Raw genomic sequence first — 20,690 nt, forward strand, 5'->3', positions numbered from 1 at the left:
ACTGGACACAATATTCCAAGTGTGGCCTTACAACTTCTTGTACAGGGGCAGCACGGTAGCATGGTGGTTAGCACAATTGCTTCACAGCTCCAGGGTCCCAGGTTCGATTCCGGCTTGGGTCACTGTCTGTGCGGAGTTTGCACGTTCTCCCCGTGTGTGCGTGGGTTTCCTCCGGGTTCTCCGGTTTCCTCCCACAGTCCAAAGATGTGCGGGTTAGGTGGATTGGCCATGCTAAATTGCCCATAGTGTCCAAAATTGCCCGTAGGATGGGGTTACTGGGTTATGGGGATTAGGTGGGGTTACTGGGTTATGGGGATAGGGTGGAGGTTTGGACCTTCGGTAGGGTGCTCTTTCCAAGAGCCGGTGCAGACTCGATGGGCCGAATGGCCTCCTTCTGCACTGTAAATTCTATGTCTATGTCTATGTCTAACTTCGTCCCTACTCCTGTATTCAATGTTGTGACCAATGAAACCAAACATATCGAATGCTTTCTTCACCACCCTGTCCACCTGTGACTCCACCTTCAAGGAGCAATGAACCTGTACTCCCAGATCTCTTTGTTCTACAACTGACCCCAACACCCTACCATTAACTGAGTAGATCCTGCCCCGATTCGATTCACCGAAATGCATCCCCTCACACCTATTTAAATTAAACTCCATCTGCCATTCATCGGCCCAATTGATCAAATCCCATTGCAATCCTAGATAACCTTCTTCACTGTCCGCTATGCCACCAATCTGGGTGTCATCTGCAAACTTACTAACCATGCATCCTAAATTCTCATCCAAATCATTAATATAAATAAAAAATAACAGTGGACCCATAACTGCTCCCTGAGGATCACAGGTCTCCAGTATGAAAACCAATCCTCTGCAACCACCCTTTGTCTTCTGTCGACAGACTAATTTTGTATCCAATTGGCTACCTCAACCTTGATCCCGTGAGATTAATCCTTATGCAACAACCTACCATACGGCATTGTGTCAAAAGCCTTGCTGAAGCCCATGTAGACAACGTCAGCTGCACTGCCCTCATCTACATTCCTGGTTTCCCCTTCAAATTCGCGAGACATGATTTTCCACTCACAAAGCCATGCTGACTGTCCATATTCAGTTCTTGCTTCTCTAAATGCCTGGAGATCCTGGGCGGGATTCACCCTTCTGGGAACTAAGTTCTCACTCCCGCCGGAAAACAGGCGAGAATCACTCCGGAATTTTTCCTCGAATATATTCATTGGAGTTTAGAAGAGTGAGAGGGGATCTTACAAAATTCAAACAGGATAAGACAGTGTAGGTTCATAAAGAATGTTTCCGATGGTGGGGGAGTCCTGAACTAGGCGTCATCATTTTAGGATAAGGGGTGAGGTGAAAGTCCTTCTGGACTGAGATGATGAGAAATTACATCACCCAGAGAATGGTGAATCTATGGAGTTCCCTCGTCCAAATCATTAATATATAATGTGAACAGTTGGAGCCGAGCACAGATCCCTGCAGTACCCCACTCGTCACTGCCTGCCAAATGGAAAAATACCTATTTGTTCCAACTCTTTGCTTCCTGTCTGCTAACCAGTTGCATCTTCAAAGAACTCTAGTAGATTTGTCAAGCATGATTTCTCTTCCATATATCTATGCTAACTGTGTCTAATTATACCACTGCTTTCCAAATACCGTAATATGCAATCCTTGATAATGGACTCCAGCAATTTCCCTACTACCGACGTTAGGCTGACTGGTCTATTGTTCCCTTTTCTCTCTGTACCACCCTTATTGAATAGTGGGGTTACATTCGCTACCCTCCAATTTGTAGGTGCCAATCCAGAGACCAAAGAATTTTGGAAAATGACCAACAATGGATCTACTATTTCTAGGGTCACTTCCTTTAGTAGGCTAGGATGAAGATTTTCAGGTTCTGGTGATCAGACTGCCTTCAATCCCACTAATTTCCCCCAAACCATTTATTTACTAAAACTATTTTCCTTCAGCTCCTCACTAAAACGTGTGTTCCTCAGAACTTTGAGCACATTATTCATGTCTTGCTTTGTGAAGACAGAAGCAAAGTACGAATTTAGTTTCGCGCCATTTCCTTGTTATGAATTCCCCCGTTTCTGACTGTAAGGCGTCTACATTAGTTTTTAATCATTATTTTCCTTCTTTCATACCTATAGAAGCGTTAACAGTGAGTTGTTATGTTCCAAGATCGTTTACTTTCAAATTGTATTTTCTCCTTCTTAATCAATCCCTTGGTCTGCCTTTGCTGAATTTTAAACTGTCCACAATCCTCAGGCTATTCTTTTTTCTTGCGAATTTATATGCTTCTTCTTTGAATCTAATATTATGCCTAATTTCTCTTGTAAGCCATGATTTGGCCACAGTTCCCTTTTGTGTCAAATAGGATGAACAACTTTTGGAGTTCGCCTATTCGTTGCTTGAGTGCCTGCCATTGTCAGTCCACTGTCCTTCCTTTCAGTAATGTTTCCACTCCGTCCTGGCCAGCCGATGCCTCATACCACATAGTTATCTTTAAGGTCTCAGAATCAACAAACTCACCTTGATAAAGAATTCTACCATATTATGGTTACTCACCCCCAAGGGCTCTCTCACAACTAGATTGTCAACTAATCCTTTCTCATTGCGCAACATCCAGTCCAAGATAGCCTGTTCCCTTGTTGGTTCCTCAATATACTGGTCCAGAAAACCCCCTGTATACACTCCAGAAATTCCTCCTCTATAGTACTGTGGCTAATTTGAGTAACCCAATCGATGTGCAGATTAAAATCACCCATAATCATAGATGTTCCTCAATGACATGCATCCCTGATTTTCTGTCTAATACTTTTCCTAACATTACCATTGCAGGTTAGTGGGCTGTATACGACCCCTATGCATATATTTTGTCCCTTGATGTTTCTTAACTCGACCCAGACAGATTCCACATCTGCGCACTAATACTTATCCTCAATATTGTGTCAATAACTTCTTTAATCAACGCAATTCCACCACCTTTTTCAATGCCCTTCCAAAAAACCTTTAAGCCCTCGATGTTTAGTTCCCAGCCTTGGTCACCTTGGAGCCATGATTCCCTAATCAAAAATATATCATGTCCCTTTGCATCTATCTGCGCAACTAATTCATTCATTTTATTTTGAATCCTCTGTGCCTTCAGGTATAAAATGTTAAGGCTAGCCCTTTAATGTACCTTGTCCCGTACCTACTACTTTTTATAGTGTCATTATCTGATACAGACCCTTGATTTCTCTGCCTATCACTTTTCTTATTATCCTTTCTGTCTTTTTCCCTTGTTCTTGATTTCCCCACTCTGAATCCTTAAATAGGTTTCCATACCCCTGCCATATTAGTATAAACCTTCCCCAATGTCTCTCGCAAGCACTCTCCCAAGGACATCAGACCCGCTCCTGCCCACGTGTAACCCGTCCAGTTTGTACAGGTCCCACCTCCCCCAGGGCTGGTCCTAATGTCCCAGGAATCTGAAGCCGTCCCCCTCACACCGCCTCTTCAGCCACATATTCATCCAATACATCTTATTATTTCTACTCTGACTAACACGTGGCACTGGTAGTAATCCTTAGATCACTACCTTTGAGGTTCGACTTCTCAACTTACTTCCTGACTCCGTATATTCTGCCTTCAGGACTATGTTCCTTTTTAAACTTATGTCGTCGGTACTGATGTGTACCATGACCACTGGCTGTTCACCCTCCCCCTTTAGAATGTCCAGCAACCGTTTGGAGAAACCCTTGACGCTAGCATCAGGGTGGCAACTTACCATCCTGGTTTGTGGCCACAGAAATGCCTATCTATTCTCAGTACAATCGAATCCCCTAAAACTATTGCATTCCCATAACTTTTACTCCTCCCTTCTGCAGCAGAACCTACAATGGTGTAACAAATTTGGCATTTCTCCTGAGAGGCCATTCCCCTCCACAATATGCAAAAGCAGTGTATTTGTTTTGCAGGGAAATGGCCACAAGTGATTCCTGCTCTGCCTGCCCAGCTCTCTTGCTCTGCCTGGTGATCACCCATTCTCTTCCTGCCCGTGGAGTCTGAGCCTGTGGTGTGGCCACCTCTCTATACGTGCTATACACGATACTCTCCATCTCGCTGATGCTCCACAGTGTACCCAGCCGCTGCTCCAGCTCTGAAACTCATGATTCCAGGAAGTGCAGCTGGAGACACTTCCTGCACACGTGGTCCTGGGAACTGGAAGGGTTCCTGGTCTCCCACATGGCGTACGAAGGGCAAACCACGGCTTGGGGTTCTGCTGACATGTCTTACTCTTTACATTAAATTTATCCTTTTAATATCAAATAACATTAAATTGTCTTAACTAATATGAACTCCCCTTCTTCTCGACTCCTTGTATAATATACAAGCATATATAAATGTACACACCAAATCAGCTGTTTTGATTTCCTGGTTCTGCTTTCAGATTCACTTTTCCTGTATCTTCCAAGCTAGGTTCCCTAACTCTTATCTTTCTTCAGTTATTCAACTGACAGCTATTTAGGAAAAGTTCCTAATATCAGTAACTCACCAACCAATCTTTCCTGTGACGTCACTGTTGATTTGTTTTCTTCAAACACAGCATGCTGTTTGATCAGCTCCTGAGCCTCTAGCAGGCTCGCTGCTGTCTGAAGGTGGGTGAGGACACCAAACATCTCGTTCCCTTTATCCCCCGCTCGCAGTAAAGTGTCTCTCGCAAGTCAGTGCTCTCTGTTGCCTGAAAGAAAGTGAGCGCCTCGACCCACGCGTTCCCTATTTTGGAAATATTTTACTATTCATTCACTGTCGTTGGGGCAAAGTCGTGGAATTCCTTCCCTAACGGCACTGGGGCTGTACCTACACCTTGGGAATGGGCAATAAATGCTGCCCCCAAATGTCATCAATTTACCAGTAATAATTCATAGAATTTATAGGTTATTATAGAATAATAACCTACCCAAACTCACAATGGAGACAGTGAGTGAAGAGAGCGAGAGATGCTGAACATTGGAGTTGTATCAGGCTGCCTGAGCTTCCTGAATGTATTGCCTAATTGTGATTAATGTCCTTGCTCAGGTATTCCCAGATGTCACCATCTTATTCAGTGATGTGGTTGGTTTTACTCGGATTTGCAGTCATATTACTCCCATGCAAGTGGTTTCTATGCTGAACACGATGTATACGCTGTTCGATACCCTAAGTGAGAAGCATAGGGTCTTCAAGGTTAGTGCTAATGAAGTGGGCTGAGTGCGCAAAAATCAAGACAATGCAGTATCTAACCACAAGATATTTTGCTGCAGCAATCCAAAACAACTAACTTTATACTAAATACTGAAGGCACTTTTCTAGAACCATCAAATGGTGTGACACCGAAAGAGGCCATTCAGCCCATTGTGTGTACTCAGAGGGAGATATCCAATTCGTCTAATTATCCTCTCAGGAAATTTTAATCTTTCAAGTGGAAAATTCAAAGCGAGGACAGAAGTCAGATTTCCTCTGACATCGGGGCTTTCCCCTTGCCATTGTCCTCGCAGGCTAGTGGAGAATTGGATTTCCCGCCAATCTAAGTCAGGAACTTAATTTGCATACACCAGCATGTCACGCATACTCACAAAAAACACTTCCCAGAGGACTTCTGATGGTGCCAAGCGAAAGGCGGCTTCCACCTATAGACTTCCTTTTGGACCATTTTGATCCGAGGAACGGCCGCCAAACTGCCCGAGGCGGTGGTGCTGAGCACAAGGCTTTGGTGCTGAGCCCGAGGCGGCACTGCTGAGCCCTGAGCGCGAGGCGCCGAGCCCGAGCTGCTCTGAGCATGAGGCGCTGAGCCCGAAGCACGATGCACTCTGAGGGCGAGGCGCCGAGGTGCTCTGAGCGTGAGGCATTCTGAGTGCGATGCGCCCGGAGATCGAGGCAACCTGAGGGCGAGGAGCCAAGCCAGGAGAGCACGTTGAAAGAGGCCAACGTGCATACGCGCGTTTGTGCCAGCGCCACTGCGCATGCGCGGATCCCGCGGCCACAGTTCGCACCAGGATAGGCAACTGGAGCGACACGAACTGCTCCAGTGCCGTGCTGGCCCCCTGTAGGAGCCAGAATTTCACCTGACAGCGGCCCATTCACGCCGTAATTCCGGAGCGCAAGGCGTTTGGATCAGTGGTGTCAAGTCCGAAGTGCGAGGCGCCGAGCCCTGAGCGGCAGTGCAGAGTCCGGAGCGCGAAGCACTGAGCCCTGAGCGGCAGTGCCGAGCCCGGAGCGCGAGGCGCCAAGCCCGGATCGCAAAGCTGCCGGAACGGCGGTGCTGAGCTGGAGGGCGAGGCAACCGGAGGGGCGGCGCTGAGTCCGGTGCACGAGCCAGCCGGAGGGCCGGCACTGAGCCCAGAGTGTGAAGAAACCGGAGCGGTGGCGCTGAGCCCAGAGTGCGACGCAGCCCGAGCGGTTGCGCTGAGCCCGGAGCGCGAGGCAGCCGGAGCGGCAGCGCTGAGCCCAGGGCGTGAGGCAGCATTAAGGAACAGGGCAAAGCATGCAGTTGTCCCTTGCTGCCATATGTCTGCCATTCACTATGATTTGAAACATTGGGGGCAGGATTCTCCCAGCCCTGGACCCGGCCGGAGAATCCCCGCGACCGGGTCACGCCGCTGGCACGTGGTTCTCCGCGCGATTGTCTTATGCTCCGGCCCATGTACTCCTGCGCCATGCTCACATGCGTGGATCCGGCGGTGCACAGTTCGTGCCGGCTTCGGCAGCTGGAGCAGTGCGAACCACTCCAGCGCCGTGCTGCCACCCCCCCCCCCCCCCCCCCCCCCCCCCCGTAGGGGCCAGAATTACTCCTGAAGAATGGGACAAAAGAGGTGCTGTGGACTGTGGAAGTAAGTGGGAAAGTGTGTGTATGTAGTTTTGACTTATGTTTTTACTTAATTACTGTTCTCGAGAATCAGTTTCTTTATCATTGTTCATTGAGCAACATTTTTTACTGAGATGTGTATCTTTGATTGTTTTTCCTGGGGTTGGGCGGGAGGGGAGGGAAGGTCTGGGCAGTGGCCCCCACACCAGCAAACCGAAGTTGGTTAGTGAACGGGGGTGTTGTGGGGGTGGAAGGGACTGTGGACATTGGAGCCTGGCGAGCAGGTTTCAATGGGCGTTGGAGGAGTGAAAAGGGAGGGGATGGGATTGAAAGAGGGTGAGGCTTCTTGGAGCGGCAGTGTACGTGGGGGATTCTGGGTGGAGGGGATGGGGTTCGATGTTAACATTGGATATGGCGGGTCAGGCTCAGTGGGCAGGGCCGAGAATTATGATGATGGTGGATAGGAAGTGGGGCGGAGGGGAGAGACACCGCCGTTAGGATAGTTATATGGAACGTGAGGGGGTTGGGAGGCCCAGTGAAGAAATCGAGGGTGCTGGCGCACCTGAAAGGTTTGAAGGCTGATGTGGCGATGCTGCAGGACCCTCACTTGAGAGTGAAGGATCAGGGTAGGCTAATGAAGGACTGGGATAATCAGGTGTTTCACTCTGGCTTTGATGGCAGGGCACTGGCGGGTGGGGTGGGGGGGGGGGTGGGGGTGGGGGGGGGGGGGTGGTCCTGGTTAGTAAAAGAGTGAGTTTCTAAATGGAGAAAGTGTTTGTGGACCAGGGAGGTATGTGATCGTGACAGGGGCATCGGAGGGGAGGTTCGTTACGTTGGTAACCGTTTCTGGTCCCAATTGTACGGGGGATGTTTTGCAGGCTCTGGTGTGGGAAGCTTTGAAGGCAGTGGTGAGGGAGGAGGTGAAATCGTTGAAGACAAACGTGGGTATGAAGAGAGGGTGGAACGGCGAAGGTCAATAGACGAGATGTTGCAGGTAGACAGGAGGTATGCAGAAGATGGGGATCGGGCATTGTTGGAAAAGAGGAAGGAGTTGCAGGTGAGTTTTGGTCGGCAATCCACAAGGAAGGTGGTGCGCCGATTGAGACGGGCGAGCGGAACAGTCTACGAGTATGGAAAGACGGCAGGACGCATGCTGGCAGGCGAACTTCGGAGGGAGGCAGCGGCGAGGGAAATTGTTCAGGTGCGGGATAGTGTAGGGAAGTTGGTTGTGGATCCGGGCCAGATTAATAGGGTGTTTTATGAGTGGTTGTAGAGGTCAGAACCAGTGGGACAGGATCCGGTAATGCAAGAATTCCTGGATGTTTTGGACTATCTGTGGTTGTGGTGGAGGATAGGGCCACATTGGAGAAGGCGATAGGGAAGCACGAGATCAAGGACGCGATTGGGAGGATGCAATCAGGGAAGATAGCAGGACCGGATGGATTTGTGGTGGATTTGTATAAGAAATTTAGGGATAGGTTGGCGCTGCTGATGGTGGGGAGATTCGAGCAGGCGACAGGGAAGGGGGTGTTGCCACAGACTTTGGGGCAGTCATTGATCTCCGTGTTGCTCAAGAAGGATAAAGATCCGACAGAGTGTGGGTCATCTAGGCGCATATCACTCTTGAATGTGGATGCAAAGATGTTGGCGAAGGTGCTGGAGGGTGGGGGGGAAGGGGGTAGATTGGAGGAGTGCTTCCCGAAGGTGATAGATCAGGCGGGGTTTGCGAAAGGGATGCAGTCCTTTTCGAACATTAGGAGGGTATTAAATGTAGTTATGGCACAGGCGGAGAGTACAGAGACAGAGGTGGTGGTGGCATTGGACGCCGAGAAGGCGTTTTACCGAGTAGAGAGAGGGGTATTTGATGACCATTTTGGAGCGAACAAAGAACAAACAAAAGTACAGCACAGGAGCAGGCCCTTGGGCCCTCCAGGCCTGTGCTGACCATGCTGCCCGCCTGAGCTGTGACTGTGCTTTTACTTTTGTTTGCACTGAGTGCTGAATTTGGTGCTTTTTGAGTGCTATAGTAAGAGTTTGGTGACCGAGGGAGTATAAGGCTTCATTTTTATCTAAAGTTTAGTCTTTCTTTTATTTAGTTAATTAACTTAAAAGTTGCTGTTTGGTTTAGAAGAAGGTGAATTTTCAATAAGCTTTAAACAGGCTTCTACTTGTAGGCACTTGCAGCTGGAGCTTGTTCATTAGTTAATTGGATTAGGCCAGTTTTCAGAGGCTAGATTCACAGTATAAAAGTGATCCCCTACAGTGCAGACTTTGTTTGCACTGAGTGCTGAATTTGGTGCTTTTTGAGTGCTATAGTAAGAGTTTGGTGACCGAGGGAGTGCTGAATTTGGTGCTTTTTGAGTGCTATAGTAAGAGTTTGGTGACCGAGGGAGTGCTGAATTTGGTGCTTTTTGAGTGCTATAGTAAGAGTTTGGTGACCGAGGGAGTTAGGTGAGGAGGGAGTAAGGTGCTCCTTTCATTTTGTTTCCGACATTTCCGCAAAGAGTGCGAAGAGAGCCAGGAGTTTACAGAAAGTGTAGCTGACTGGGAGCAGAGTCGGAGGGCGGAGATCTAGTTAGTCCACAGGGCAGCTATATTCTGTCAGGTAAGAAGGGATGGAGGCTAGGCCAGTTTCATGCTCCTCCTGTAGGATGTGGGTGGTGAGGGATACCACCGGTGTCCCCGCTGACTATACCTGCGGGAAGTGCACCCAACTTCTGCTCCTCAAAGACCGTGTTAGGGAACTGGAGCTGAAGCTGGATGAACTTCGGATCATCCAGGAGGCAGAGGGGGTGATTGAGAAGAGTTACAAGGAGGTAACCTCATCCAAGGTTCAGGACAAGAATAGCTGGGTTACAGTCAGGGGAAAAAAAACAAACAGGCAGACAGTGCAGGGATCCCTCGTGGCCGTTCCCCTTCAAAACAAGTATACCGTTTTGGATGCTGTTGGGGGGGATGACCTACCGGGGGAAGGCCCTAGCGGCCAGGTCTCTGGCACTGAGTCTGGCTCTGGGGCTCAGAAGGGAAGGGGGGAGAATAGAAAAGCAATAGTTGTAGGAGATTCAATGGTTAGGGGAATAGATAGGAGATTCTGTGGTCGCGAGCGAGACACCCGGAAGGTATGTTGCCAGGGATGTCTCGGATCGTGTCTTCAGGATCCTTAAGGGGGAGGGGGAGCAGCCAGAAGTCGTGGTGCACATTGGTACCAACGACATAGGTAGGAAAAGGGGTGTGGAGGTAATAAACAAGTTTAGGGAGTTAGGCTGGAAGTTAAAAGCCAGGACAGACAGAGTTGTCATCTCTGGTTTGTTGCCGGTGCCACGTGATAGCGAGGCTAGGAATAGGGAGAGAGTGTAATTGAACACGTGGCTGCAGGAATGGTGTAGGAGGGAGGGCTTCAGGTATTTGGATAATTGGAGCGCATTCTGGGGAAGGTGGGACCTGTACAAGCAGGACGGGTTGCATCTGAACCAGAGGGGCACCAATATCCTGGGAGGGAGGTTTTCTAGTACTCTTCGGGAGGGTTTAAACTAATTTGGCAGGGGAATGGGAACCGGATTTGTAGTCCAGCAACTAAGGTAGCCGATATTCAGGACGCCAAAGCATGTAGTGAGGCAGTGGGGAAGGGAACACTGACAAAGGAGAGTACTTGCAGGCACAGAGATGGGTTGAAGTGTGTATACTTCAACGCAAGAAGCATCAGGAATAAGGTGGGTGAACTTAAGGCATGGATCGGTACTACGATGTGGTGGCCATCACGGAAACTTGGATAGAAGAGGGGCAGAAATGGTTGTTGGAGGTCCCTGGTTATAGATGTTTCAATAAGATTAGGGAGGGTGGTAAAAGAGTTGGGGGGGGGGGGGGGGGTGGCATTATTAATTAGAGATAGTAAAACAGCTGCAGAAAGGCAGTTCGAGGAGTATCACCCTATTGAGGTAGTAAGGGTTGAAGTCAGAAATAGGAAAGGAGCAGTCACCTTGTTAGGAGTTTTCTATAGGCCCCCCAATCGTAGCAGAGATGTGGAGGAACAGATTGGGAAACAGATTTTGGAAAGGTGCAGAAGTCATAGGGTAGTAGTCATGGGTGACTTTAACTTCCCAAATATTGAGTGGAAACTCTTTAGATCAAATAGTTTGGATGGGGTGGTGTTTGTGCAGTGTGTCCAGGAAGCTTTTCTAACACAGTATGTAGATTGTCCGACCAGAGGAGGGGCAATATTGGATTTAGTACTGGGTAATGAACCAGGGCAAGTGATAGATTTGTTAGTGGGGGAGCATTTTGGAGATAGTGACCACAATTCTGTGACTTTCACTTTAGTAATGGAGAGGGATAGGTACGTGCAACAGGGCAAGGTTTACAATTGGGGGAAGGGTAAAAACGATGTTGTCAGACAAGAATTGAAGTGCATAAGTTGGGAACATAGGCTGTCAGGGAAGGACACAAGTGAAATGTGGAACTTGTTCAAGGAACAGGTGCTACGTGTCCTTGATATGTATGTCCCTGTCAGGCAGGGAAGAGATGGTCGAGTGAGGGAACCATGGTTGACAAGAGAGGTTGAATGTCTTGTTAAGAGGAAAAAGGAGACTTATGTAAGGCTGAGGAAACAAGGTTCAGACAGGGCATTGGAGGGATACAAGATAGCCAGGAGGGAACTGAAGAAAGGGATTAGGAGAGCTAAGAGAGGGCATGAACAATCTTTGGCGGGTAGGATCAAGGAAAACCCCAAGGCCTTTTACACATATGTGAGAAATATGAGAATGACTAGAGCGAGGGTAGGTCCGATCAAGGACAGTAGCGGGAGATTGTGTATTGAGTCTGAAGAGATAGGAGCGGTCTTGAACGAGTACTTTTCTTCTGTATTTACAAATGAGAGGGGCGAAATATGTTGGAGAGGACAGTGTGAAACAGATTGGTAAGCTCGAGGAAATACTTGTTAGGAAGGAAGATGTGTTGGGCATTTTGAAAAACTTGAGGATAGACAAGTCCCCTGGGCCTGACGGGATATATCCAAGGATTCTATGGGAAGCAAGAGATGAAATTGCAGAGCCGTTGGCAATGATCTTTTCGTCCTCACTGTCAACAGGGGTGGTACCAGGGGATTGGAGAGTGGCGAATGTCGTGCCCCTGTTCAAAAAAGGGACTAGGGATAACCCTGGGAATTACAGGCCAGTTAGTCTTACTTCGGTGGTAGGCAAAGTAATGGAAAGGGTACTGAAGGATAGGATTTATGAGCATCTGGAAAGACACTGCTTGATTAGGGATAGTCAGCACAGATTTGTGAGGGGTAGGTCTTGCCTTACAAGTCTTATTGAATTCTTTGAGGAGGTGACCAAGCATGTGGATGAAGGTAAAGCAGTGGATGTAGTGTACATGGATTTTAGTAAGGCATTTGATAAGGTTCCCCATGGTAGGCTTATGCAGAAAGTAAGGAGGCATGGGATAGTGGGAAATTTGGCCAGTTGGATAACAAACTGGCTAACCGATAGAAGTCAGAGAGTGGTGGTGGATGGTAAATATTCAGCCTGGATCCCAGTTACCAGTGGCGTACCGCAGGGATCAGTTCTGGGTCCTCTGCTGTTTGTGATTTTCATTAATGACTTGGATGAGGGAGTTGAAGGGGGGGTCAGTAAATTTGCAGACGATACGAAGATTGGTGGAGTTGTGGATAGTGAGGAGGGCGGTTGTCGGCTGCAAAAAGACATAGATAGGATGCAGAGCTGGGCTGAGAAGTGGCAGATGGAGTTTAACCCTGAAAAGTGTGAGGTTGTCCATTTTGGAAGGACAAATATGAATGCGGATTACAGGGTTAACGGTAGAGTTCTTGGCAATGTGGAGGAGCAGAGAGATCTTCGGGTCTATGTTCATACATCTTTGAAAGTTGCCTCTCAAGTGGATAGAGCTGTGAAGAAGGCCTATGGTGTGCTCGCGTTCATTAACAGAGGGATTGAATTTAAGAGCCGTGAGGTGATGATGCAGCTGTCCAAAACTTTGGTAAGGCCATATTTGGAGGACTGTGTACAGTTCTGGTCGCCTCATTTTAGGAAGGATGTGGAAGCTTTGGAAAAGGTGCAAAGAAGATTTACCAGGATGTTGCCTGGAATGAAGAGTAGGTCTTACGAGGAAAGGTTGGGGCTGCTAGGCCTTTTCTCATTAGAACGGAGAAGGATGAGGGGCGACTTGATAGAGGTTTATAAGATGATCAGGGGAATAGATAAAGTAGACAGTCAGAGACTTTTTCCCCGGGTGGTACAAACCATTACAAGGGGACATAAATTTAAGGTGAAAGGTGGAAAATATAGGAGGGATATCAGAGGTAGGTTCTTTACCCAGAGAGTAGTGGGGGCATGGAATGCACTGCCTGTGGAAGTAGTTGAGTCTGAAACATTAGGGACCTTCAAGCAGCTATTGGATAGGTACATGGATTACGGTAAAATGATATAGTGTAGATTTATTTGTTCTTCAGGGCAGCACGGTAGCATTGTGGATAGCACAATTGCTTCACAGCTCCAGGGTCCCAGGTTCGATTCCGGCTTGGGCCGCTGTCTGTGCGGAGTCTGTGCGTCCTCCCCGTGTCTGCGTGGGTTTCCTCCGGGTGCTCCGGTTTCCTACCACGGTCCAAAGATGTGCAGGTTAGGTGAATTGGCCAATGATAAATTGCCCTTAATGTCCAAAATTGCCCTTGGTGTTGGGTGGAGGTGTTGAGTTTGGGTAGGGTGCTCTTTCCAGGAGCCGGTGCAGACTCAAAGGGCCGAATGGCCTCCTTCTGCTCTGTAAATTCAATGATAATCTATGATTAATCTAGGACAAAGGTTCGGCACAACATCGTGGGCCGAAGGGCCTGTTCTGTGCTGTATTTTCTATGTTCTATGTACTTTGCTTTTACTTCCGCTTTGAGCAAAAAGCTGGTGTGTGTGTCTCTGTGTTTTAGTTTCATTTTCAGAGGGAAGAAATTCAGTGAAAGCAACCATACTGTATGCATACCTCTACAAGCTAAAGAATGTTCATTGGGGTGATTTGAAAGTAATACCTGTTTCTGTAGAGAATTTAACCTGCTGTCTTTCTGTAAAAAGGATATTTTGGACACATGGATGTTGTTCGGAAAGCTATGAAGGGTTAATTGTAGAATATTGTATCTGTGGGGATTATTGGTGTTGATAGTTGTTAAGATTTTCACTGTGTGTTTATAAAGTGTCAACTAGATTCATAAATAAACATGGTATTGTACTGAAAGTACTTTAGATCTCCGTTGCATCACATCTGTAGAGTGGGTCCTTGTGCTCCCCATAACCGAAATCTATTAAACATGGTGGGTAAGGTGAACCTCAGAAACACTTTGGTGTTCTCTAACCCTGGCCCATAACAGTCTGAGGTTGGCTTCTTTCGATGGGTACCTCGGGGTGAGGTTGGCTGTTCACGATATGTACCATAGGATGAGCCTGGCACTTCGTGATGGGTACATCAGTGTGAGGATGGCCTTTCACAATGGGTACATCAGTGTGAGGTTAACCCTTCAAAATGGATACCTCAGTGTGAGGTTGGCTCTTCACGATAGTTACATTGGTGTGAGGTTGGCTCTTCACTTTGGATACCTCGGGTGTGTGGTTGGCTCTTCACGATGGGTACCTCGGGTGTCAGTTTCGCTCTTCACGATGGGTACATTGATGTGAGGTTGGGTCTTCACGATGGTGAATCGATGTGAGGTTGACTCTTCACAGGGCAGCACGGTAGCACAGTGGGTAGCACTGTGGTTTCACAGCACCAGGGTCCCACGTTTGATTCCCGGCTGAGTCACTATGTGCGGAGGCTGCACGTTCATACTGTGCTTTTCACAGTTACTTCATTGGAAAGTAAGCCTACTTGTGACAATAAAGATGATGCTGATTATTATTATTATTATGTTGGTTTCCTTGGGAAATAGGTTCATCAGTGTGAGGTTTGCTCCTCACGATGCACACATTTGTGTGAGGTTGGCTCTTCACGATGGGTAACGTGTGTGACAGGTTGGCTCTTAACGCTGGTACAACAGGTGTGAGGTTAGTTGTTCGTGATGGGTACATTGATGTGAGTTAGGCTGTTCATGATGGGTCGTGAGTGTGAGGTTGGCTCTTAACGCTGGGACAACAGGTGTGACGTTGGCCCTTCACGTTGGGTACATCGGGTGTGAGATTGGCTCTTCACGATGGGTACATCCGTGCGAGGTTGGCTCTTCACGATGGGTACCGCCAGCGTGAGGTAGGCTCTTCATGATGGGTACCCCGGGTGTGTGGTTAGCTCTTCAGGATGGGCACATCGATCTGAGGTTGGCTCTTCATCTGTGATGTTGAACATAGGACATTACAGCGCAGTACAGGCCCTCCAGCCATCGATGTTGCGCCGACCCGTGAAACCACTCTAAAGCCCATCTACACTATTCCCTTATTGTCCATATGTCTATCCAATGACCATTTGAATGTCCTTAGTGTTGGCGTGTCGACTACTGTTGCAGGCAGGGCATTCCACGCCCTTACTACTCTCTGAGTAAAGAACCTACCTCTGACATCTGTCTTATATTGTGGGCAGCACGGTAGCATGGTGGTTAGCACAATTGCTTCACAGCTCCAGGGTCCCAGGTTCGATTCCCGGCTTGGGTCACTTGGGTCTGTGCGGAGTCTGCACGTTCTCCCCGTGTCTGCGTGGGTTTCCTCCGGGTGCTCCGGTTTCCTCCCACAGTCCAAAGATGTGCAGGTTAGGTGGATTGGCCGTGCTAAATTACCCTTAGTGTCCAAAATTGCCCTTAGTGTTGGGTGGGGTAACTGGGTTATGGGGATAGGGTGGAGGTGTGGGCTTGGGTAGGGTGCTCTTTCCAAGAGCCGGTGCAGACTCGATGGGCCGAATTGCCTCCTCCTGCACTGTAAATTCTATGATATCTATCTCCCCTCAATTTAAAGATATGTACCCTCGAGCTAGACATCACCATCCGAGAAAAAAGGCTCTCACTGTCCACCCTATCCAATCTTCTGATCATCTTGTATGCCTCAATTAAGTCACCTCTTAACCTTCTCTCTAACGAAAACAGCCTCAAGTCCCTCAGCCTTTCCTCATAAGATCTTCCCTCCATACCAGGCAACATTCTGGTAAATCTCCTCTGCACACTTTCCAATGCTTCCACATCCTTCCTATAATGGGGCGACCAGAATTGCACGCAATACTCCAAATGCAGCCGCACCAGAGTTTTGTACAGCTGCAACATGACCTCATGGCTCCGAAACTCAATCCCTCTACCAATAAAAGCTAACACACCGTACGCCTTCTTAGCAACCCTCTCAACCTGGGTGGCAACTTTCAGGGATCTATGTACATGGACACCGAGATCTCTCTGCTCATCCACACTGCCAAGAATCTTGCCATTAGCCCAGCACTCAGTCTTCCTGTTATTCCTTCCAAAATGAATCACCTCACACTTTTCTGCATTAAACTCCATTTGCCACCTCTCAGCCCAGCGCTGCCGCTTATCTATGTCCCTCTATAACTTGTAACATCCTTCCGCACTGTCCACAACTCCACCGACTTTAGTGTAATCTGCAAATTTACTCATCCATCCTTCTACGCCCTCCTCCAGGTCATTTATAAAAATGACTCTCACTGGTGCTCCCGTGGGTCTGCGGTTGGCTCTTCACGATGGGAACCGGGGGGGGGGGAGGTTTTCTCTTCACCGTGAGTACATTGGTGTCAGGTTGGCTCTTCGCGTTGGCACAGCGGGTGAGTTTCGCTCTTGACGACGGGCACATCAGGTGTGATGTTTGCTCTTGGCGCTGGTCCTGTGGATGTGACGTTGACTCTTCACGGTGGTCCTGTGGTTTTGAGATTGTCTCTTCACGATGGCTACATTGGTATGAGGTTGGGTCTTCCCGATGGTGCATCGATGTGAGGTTGGCTCATCACGGGGAAACACGGCAGCACAGTGGTTAGCAATGTGGCTTCACAGCAACAGGGTCCCAGGTTTGATTACTGGCTGAATCACAATGGGTACCGCAGTTGTGAGTGTGACTCTTCACGATGGGAACGCGGGTGTGAGGCTGGCTCGTCTGGATGGGTACATGGGAGCGAGTTTGGCTGTTCGTGATGGGTACATCGACTGTGAGGTTGGCTCTTCACGGAGGGTACATTTGTGTGAATTTGGCTGTTCATGATTGGTACATCGTTGTGTGTTTGGCTCTTCACAATGGGTAACGCAGGTCTGAGGTTGGTTCTACATGGTGGGTACATCGGTGTAAGGTTGGCTCTTCACGATGGGTTCATCGGTTTTGATGTTGGCTCTTCACCGTGGTCCTGTGGTTGTGAGGTTCGCTCTTCATGATGGGTACCTCGGTAGTGAGGTTGGCTATTCACCCTGGGTACATCAGGTGTGAGTTTGGCTCTTCACAATGGGCACCGCGGGTGTAGGGTTGGTTCTTCACGATGGGTACATCGTTGTGAGTTTAGCTCTTCACAATGGGTACCGTGGGGTGTGAGGTTGGCTCTTCACTATGGGTTCATCACGTGTGATGTTGGCTCTTCACTATGCGTACATCAGTTCTGAGGTTGGCTCTTCACGATGGGTACATCAATGTGAGTTTGACTCTTCACGATGGGTAGATTATTGTGAGTTTGGCTCTTCACAATGGGTACCGCGGGTGTAAGGATGGCTGTTCACTATGGGTACCGCGGGGTTTGATGCTGGCTCTTCACTATGGGTGCCGCGGTGTGTGAGGTTGGCCCTTCACTGCTGGTTCATCCGGTGTGAGGTTGGCTCTTCATGATGGGTATATCGGTGTGATGTTGGTTCTTCATGGTGGGTACATTAATTCTGAGGTTGGCTCTTCACGATGGGTGCAGTGGCTGTGAGGTTGGCTCTTCACTATGGGTACATCAATTGTGAGGTTGGCTCTTCACGATTGGATACCGGGTGTGAGGTTGGCTCTTCTGGATGGGTACATTGGGTGTCAGTTTAGCTGTTCACGATGGGTGCATCCACCATGAGGTTGGCACTTTACGATGGGGGATATAAATGTGAGTTTGGCTCTTCAAAATGGGTGCATCGATGTGAGGTTCGCTCTTTCTGATGGGTCCATCAGTGTCAGGTGTGGCTCTTCATTCCGGTACATTGGTGTGAGCTCTGTTCTTCACGGTGGGTATATCAGGTGTGAGATTGGTTCTTTATGGTGGCTACATCGGTGTGAGGTTGGCTCTTCATGATGGGTTCATCGATGTTAAGGTTGGCTCTTTACGGTGGTCCTGTCGGTGTGAGTTTGGATCTTCACAGTGGGTCTCTCGTGTGTGAGTTTGGCTCTTCACGATGGTGCATCGATGTGAAGTTGGATCTTCACGTTGGTTAGCTCGGGTATGAGGTTGGCTCTTCACAATGGGTACATTGGTGTGAGGCTGGGTCTTCACGATGGGTACATCAGTGTGAGTTTGGCTCTTCACATTGGTCCTGTGGGAGTGAGGTTGTCTCTTCATGGTGGCCCTATGGGTGTGAGTTTGGCACTTCACGATGGGTACTCCGGGTGTGCGTTTGACTCTTCATGTTGGTCCTGTGGGTGTGCGGTTGTCTCCTCATGGTGGTCCTGCGGGTGTGTGGTTGGCTCATCACGGTGGTCCTATGGGTTTGACATTGGCACCTCATGAAGTGTGGTAGCGCGGGAGTTAGTTTGGCTCTCTGCGATGTCTACATCAGTGTGAGATTGGCTCCTTACGAAGGGGTCAGCAGGTCTCAGGTTGGCTCTTCACGATGGGCTCCAGGGAGTGAGGTTGTCTCTTCACGATAGGTACATCGGTGTGAGCTTGGCACTTCACAATAGGTACAAGGATTTGATGTTGCCTCTTCATGATTGGAACCTTGGTGTGATGGTGGCTGTTCACTGTGGGTGCATCGGGTGTGAAGTTGGATCTTCACGATGGGTACATCGAGTGTGGGGTAGGCTCTGCACGTTGGGAACCCCAATGTGAGGTTGTCACTTCACGATGTGTACATTGGTGTGAGTTTTCTCTTCACGATTGGTGCAATAGGAATGAGGTTGGCTCTTCATGGTGTGTGCATCCATGTAAGGTTGGCTCTTCATGGTGTGTACGTCCGTGTAAGGTTGACTCTTCATGATGGGTACATCCGTATGAGGCTGGCTCTTCACGATGGGTATATCTGTGTGAGGGTGTGTCTTCATGATGGGTAATGTGTATGTGAGTTTGGCTCTTCACATTCGGTAAATCGGTGTGAGGTTCGCTCTTCATGCTGGGTACATTGGTGTGAGGTTGGCTGATCACAATGGGTACATTGGTGTGATGTCTCTTCACGATAGGTACATCATTGTGAGTTTGGCTCTTCACAATGGGTACCGCGGGTGTGAGGTTTGCTCCTCACTATGATTTGATCAGGTGTGATGTTGGCTCTTCACTATGGGTACATCAGTTCAGAGATTGGCTCTGCACGATGGGCACAGCGGGTGTGAGGTTGATTCTTCACTGTTGGTACATCAGTTGTGATGTTGGCTCTTCACGATGGGTACATCAATTGTGAGTTTGGCTTTACACGATGGTAACCCGGGTTGTGAGGCTGGCTCTTCACGGTGGTCCTGTGGATATTGGGTTGGCTCTTTACGGTGCTCCTGTGGGTGTGAGGTTGGCTCCTCACAATGGGTACATCAGGTGTAAGGTTGGCTCTGCATGATGGGGTCGCAGATGTGAGGTTGTCACTTCACGATGTAACATTGGTGTGAGATTCGCTATTCACGATTGGTACAATAGGAATGAGGTTGGCTCTTCATGGTGGGGACATCCGTGTAAGGTTGGCTCTTCACGATGGGTACATCCATGTGAGTTTGATTCTTAACGATGGGTACACCCATATGAGGTTGACTCTTCATGATGGGTAATGTGTGTGTGAGGTTGGTCCTTCATGATGAGTACATCGATGTGAGGTTCGCTGGTCACGATGTGTCCATCAATTGGCTGTTCATGGTGGGTACCCAGGTGTGGAGCTGGCTCTTCGGGATGGGTACATTGGGTGTGAGATTGGCTCTTCATGACGGGTACATCCGTGTGAGGTTCGCTCTTCACGGTGGGTACATCAATTGGCTCCTCACAGCGGGAACCCGAGTGTGAGGCTGTTTTTTCGGGGTGGGTATATTGGGTGTGAGATTGGCTCTGAATGATGGGTACACACGTGTGAGGTTGGATGTTCACGATGGGTACCACCAGTGTGCGATTGGCCTTTCACGATGGGTGCATCATTGTGAGCTTGGCCCTTAACGATGGGTGCATTGATGGTTGGATGTTCACGATGAGCACAGCCGTGTAATGTCGTCCTGTGGATGTGAGTTATGCTCTTCTGCGTGGTCCTGTGGGTGTGAGGTTGGCTCCTTATGTTGGGTACCTTGGTCTGAGGTTGCCGCTTCACGATGGGTACACCCATGTGAGATTGGCTCTTCACTTAGGTTACATCGGTGTTCAGGTTGGTTCTTCACGATGGTTACACCGCGTGTGAGACTGGCTCTTCATGATGGCACCTCTGTGTTAAGTTGTCTCTTCACGATGGGCACATCCGTGTGAGGTTGGCTCTTCATGACGGATACCTCGGTGTTAAGTTGTCTCTACCCGGTGCTCCAGTGGATTGAGCCTTGCTCTTCATGGTGGTCCTGTGGGTGTGAGGTTGGTTCCTTACGATCGATACCTCAGTGTGAGGTTGGCTCTTTACCATGGGTACGTCGGGTGTGAGGTTAACTCTTGATGACGTGTACCTCGGGTGTGAGGTTGGCTTTTCACGATGGGTATATCGGTCTAAGTATGGCTGTTCACGATTGGTACATTGGTGTGAGATTGGCTCTTCACGATGG

General features: G+C 48.7%; 1 protein-coding gene across 21 annotated transcripts in view; it reads left to right on the forward strand.

The window, feature by feature from the left end:
* The window catches only part of LOC140426724 (soluble guanylate cyclase 88E-like), a 581,053-nt gene that overhangs the window by 329,972 nt on the left and 230,391 nt on the right, over positions 1-20,690 (forward strand). For 20 of the 21 annotated variants that reach the window (XR_011948285.1, XR_011948284.1, XM_072511824.1 and 17 more), the window contains one exon: positions 5,079-5,225. The exons of the other annotated variant lie outside the window; for it this stretch is intronic. Coding sequence is in view for 18 of the 20 variants with exons in the window: in XM_072511824.1 (XP_072367925.1) it covers positions 5,079-5,225 (147 nt within the window). In the remaining 2 variants the exon portion in view is untranslated. The remainder of the gene's footprint in view (positions 1-5,078; positions 5,226-20,690) is intronic. 21 annotated transcript variants of the gene reach the window in all.

The sequence above is a fragment of the Scyliorhinus torazame genome, chromosome 7 (assembly GCF_047496885.1).
Source record: "Scyliorhinus torazame isolate Kashiwa2021f chromosome 7, sScyTor2.1, whole genome shotgun sequence".
Taxonomy (NCBI): domain Eukaryota; kingdom Metazoa; phylum Chordata; class Chondrichthyes; order Carcharhiniformes; family Scyliorhinidae; genus Scyliorhinus; species Scyliorhinus torazame.